The 4,484-nt window shown below is 39.4% G+C and overlaps 1 protein-coding gene across 1 annotated transcript; it reads right to left on the bottom strand.

The window, feature by feature from the left end:
• Window positions 1-2,261: 2,261 nt before the first annotated feature.
• On the bottom strand, window positions 2,262-3,922 carry LOC114752754 (cyclin-dependent kinase inhibitor 7-like). The gene is made up of 4 exons (XM_028941460.1): window positions 3,555-3,922; window positions 3,130-3,182; window positions 2,838-3,026; window positions 2,262-2,738 (listed from the first exon to the last, which is right to left on the bottom strand). The coding sequence occupies exons 1-4, from the start codon at window positions 3,882-3,884 to the stop codon at window positions 2,672-2,674; spliced, it is 639 nt and encodes a 212-aa protein (XP_028797293.1). The 5' UTR covers window positions 3,885-3,922; the 3' UTR covers window positions 2,262-2,671.
• Window positions 3,923-4,484: the final 562 nt, after the last annotated feature.

Here is a 4,484-nt window from a genome sequence, read left to right on the forward strand (position 1 = left end):
TAGTTTTACTTCATATTTAAAATGATTAAAACCCAAAACTCCGCATAAAATTATCAAATCCAATTAATGTTGATTTTTTGAACCAATAGGTTTGTGGGAGGCGTCAGTGCACCCTAGTGTGTATTTATTCATAAATACTTTACGCTGTATTTCAAATAATTAGAACAAAAAAATTTCTTTTTTTTTACCGGAACCAAAAAATTTCTTTCAAAGTTCAGGTTTTGTGACTGAATTGAAAAACATAGGGAGACATGACTCAATATTAATTTATTTGGATCAATAAATTTTGTTAGAAAATATTGGGGGAGGGGCCAGGGCACCCTACCACGTTAATCTGTATTTATTTATAAAAGCTTTACATATATTTGAAACCCAAGACTCATGTTGAGGAATTGCTAACTTTTTCCATAAAAAGCAATGCTTTTTAAGCACCATTTATATCAGGTAGTGCTTGACAATTTGAAAATGCTACGGGATGGCAAAATAGAAAGAAACTGCTAAAACCCCTATTTTTTAGTAGTGGTATATGATTTTTTTTTTTTTAGTTTATAAATTCTGCTTGCCCATCATTTAACAAGCCTTAAATCATTCGCAAAAAAAAAAGAGAGAGAAAAACAAAATTCAGCGTCTAAGGCATGTTTGTAAGAGCAGGCAGAAAATTCTGCCCTCATCCCAAAACACAGGAATCCAGCTTATGCAGCACAAAAATATAAAAATAAAAATCTTGCGAGCATGTCAAGGAGATTGATGAATCTATATATGCGGCAATTCACAGGCAGCCAATGGGAATATAATTAATACGAATCATTCTACACACAAATTGTAAAAATGTCCTGAAATCCGAGACATGAGAGTCATAAATAATAGGGATTGGGATTAATGGTTTTATAATCAGTTTGCTTAAACCAAAGCTATATGACGAAAATTTACAATACTTTAAGACACGTTCATCCACAGTAATTCCTTGTTAGCCTCATAATCGGTTTCGTAAGAAGAGCAAAAAGTGGCAGGAAGCGTCAAAACCCAAATCACCTTTCTCTTCATTACCAAGCAACATCCTATTATTCTCCACTACCACCATAACCCGCCTGTAAAGCTGTCCATCCTTCCCTGCAATTTTTCTTTTTCAGAAAAAGAAAAATGGCATCAGATCCAAAGCAAATTAATCCCCCCGCGATTACTCCACCATACCACGTGCGATCCCTCTTCTTTCATCATCATTTTTTTGGCTGGGAATTCAATTCAATTCCAATTCTTTTTTTTTTTTTTGACCAGCAACAATTTCAATCCAATAGTATTATCTAAAATGTGGAGATGATGATTGATGAACATGGTCACATGGATCAGGGTGGTGGTGGTTTTGGACACGTGTGTAATGATGACATTAGTCAGGGAGGGCTAGCCACCCTGTTTCTTTAGCTTCCGACAATGCCTTCTGCCACACTTTGTTCTTCTCCCTCCTCACACTCATTTCTTCCCTTCATAACGAATATTGTGTCACGTCCATCCGTGCTTTTGTTTTATCACGCCACAGAGAAAAATAAAACTGACACAGCAACAAAAGTTAATTTCCTTTGGCAGTTTGCTTAAATTAAATTAACATTACTGCTGTGAAAGTTAACTTTCAAGGCATGAAATTAAATAGCTCTCTCCTCATCACGTCCGAACCATTAATATTTTGTAACATAAAAAATAATTAAGCACACAGAAGTAAGCCCAGCAGATAAGATTCTCCTGAGATAAGTTAAGAGGGACATTGGGAAGCCAAGAATATGGTTATAGCCACGACCCAGATAATCCAAGAATCTGGACACAGCTAGCGGACAACCCAATATGGTGGCATTTTTAATAGAGTCCCTACGACATAGGGTAGCCCTATATATATATATATAGACTATGGGTTGAGGGGTCATTGTTGGAGGGGTTGTTAATTTTGTGCATGCTCAAAGGCTGATATACTTTCAATCATTTACGGTGAAGAGAAGACTTGATTAGTTTATGTATATATATATGAGGGCATTTCTTTATGTCGAAACGCACATGGTCCCCACCAAATAGGGGAATCATAGCCTTGGCATGAACAGAATATTCTAAAATGAGGCTAAATGGAAAGAATTCCCCCATAAAGGATTTGAAGCAGCGAAAGGCTGAGAAGAAACAACCAAAAGAAATTTCCAAAACACATACATTATTATTCATAGACAACTTAATCATCAATAATACAAGTTAATGTTTTATCCATGAATTTGTTTGCCCCAGTGAATAAAACCACCCCTAGGAATTGGCCCAATCAATGGCCTCTTGTACTCTACTGAAAACTGTGAAAAAGACGTTCAATATAACAACACCCGGACATCAAATTAATTTGATTTCTCCCCTCATCCCTACATCTCTGATTTACGCGATTCCACTTGCAGAAAGAAAGTTCCATTTAGGTGTGCCGTGCCAATGTGACAGTGACAATGTCGCAGAAAGCTATGACTTCTATTCCACAATATAGATAAAGATAAAGCGGTTAGCTGTACAAAACCAGCCCCAATCGAGCTAGCTAGCGACCGGAATTTGCATTCAGTTTTCGTTTTACCTTGTGTCAGGTTAAGCCTCCTCGCCCTGATCTAGTCCTTCTCTAAAATTTCCTTTTCCCTCTGGCTGATTCATATCATGCGGATGTTCAATTTAAACGAACCCATTGGTACCGGCCATCCAACGGCATATCTTTAGCAATATCGTAGTTGTACCTGCAAGGAAGAAGAAAGTTGTTAGTTTGTTAAGGTTCGAATTCTACGGTGCGCAATCCTCTCTCTCTCTCATCCTGCGCCACTCAAACAAGCACTCACTTCTCTGCGAACCGTTCTTGCTCGTACTTCTCAGCCATTGCAAAGAACTCCTCAATCTCCTCCTTGGGCGCCATTTTAGCCACCGGAATATTCCGCTGCTTGCTCAACACCGCCGGTGGTGACTTGACCTGTAACGTCATTGTTTCTTCCGAGTCTCCGAAAGATTCGCTTAACAAGTACATGTCCCTCCTGAACAAAATCATATGAAAGTATTAACCAGAGAGGAAGCGAAATAAGACGATCGATATGAAATTTCAACGCGCAAGTAGAGGAAATGAAAATTGTTGAAAACCTGAATAATTTGATATCGCTGCACGTTGATTCTACAGTTTCGAAACCTTTGGCCTGCAGGATCACATTATTGTCAGTAACTTAAAAAAAAAAACACGAAATTCATATCTCAAATTCAAGAATAAAAAGAAACGCAACTTGAAATTGACAAGCGTGGGTGATTATATTGACTGACCGCTTGGCGGCTGAGAAAAATAGAAGAAAAACAAAAGTTGAGAAAATATCAGAACTAGAAACCGTATAAAAAAGAGCGGATAGCTACTTCTCGGGAACATTTAGCTGCTTTGTTTTGTTTTTCTATGCGTCTCTTTCTTCCTCCTCAAAATTGCAGTTCAGAAACCAATTAAGCGTAATTCCAGCAGATACATACAGCAGAGTACGTGATAAGAAAGTATACATAACACATTCAGAAATCAAAATTTGCACCTCCAGATCTGGTTGCTGCGGCGGAGGCGGCGTCGTGCTGTTCACAACGCCTGAGCTAGTTTTGACGACATTGCTGGAACAGCAGGAGAATGACCTGCCAGAAAGCACCGTCCCGGCGGAACTCACAGAACTAGCAGGTGAAACGGTCATGTCGTGCAACCCTTCCCACAAATGCGTGCTGCGGAGGCGGTCGACGGAAGAGCATAGCTCCAATTCAGAGGAAGCAGAACCAGAACCAGCAACGGCGGGTTTCCTCTTCTTGGACACCAAAGCTCGGCTTGAAGTATCCATGTCTGCAATCACTGAAATGCTGCGTTTATTGTCGGCCATTCTCGTCCTCGATCTCTCTCTTTCTCTCTCTTCTCCTTTCTCGATCACCCTGGTTATGCTGCGTAGCCTAGAGAGAGACAGAGAGCTTAAAAAGTGGGTGATCATATGGAATAGAAGAGAAGACCATGAGTTAATGAGCTGGTGATTAGATGGACGGCTGAGATGGGTTAGAAGTAAGGATGGTCCATTTGACTGGCTCAAAGGGACAAAACGTCATCGTATAGTGACTTGAATCATAGAATACTGATGCGGGACCCTCTTTGTCTTTGGTTAGGACTTAGGCGTCGTCCATACGCCGAAAACGCGCACACATGTAATGCCGTTTGCTTTGCAGAAGCCCACGTGAAGGGGGGTGGAAACGCTTCGCTCTAACTTGTTCAATAATAATAAAGTCAAAATTTTCGATGTGGGGTTAAAATGAAAACTGAAAGTTATTGCTTATTTTATTCTTCTCCCAGTTCCTAAGAGTTGATTTGGATTAAATTCTACGCACAGGCACAAAGAAGTATCTACAGTTTTCTCTCCCTATTGAGTTTAATAAACTTTATTGCAATCGTTTAAACTTTCTAGATCCATGCATGGATATGTATATCCGTTCCG

Source organism: Neltuma alba, unplaced genomic scaffold (genome assembly GCF_004799145.2).
Source record: "Neltuma alba isolate B1F8T4 unplaced genomic scaffold, ASM479914v2 tig00007535_pilon, whole genome shotgun sequence".
NCBI lineage: Eukaryota > Viridiplantae > Streptophyta > Magnoliopsida > Fabales > Fabaceae > Neltuma > Neltuma alba.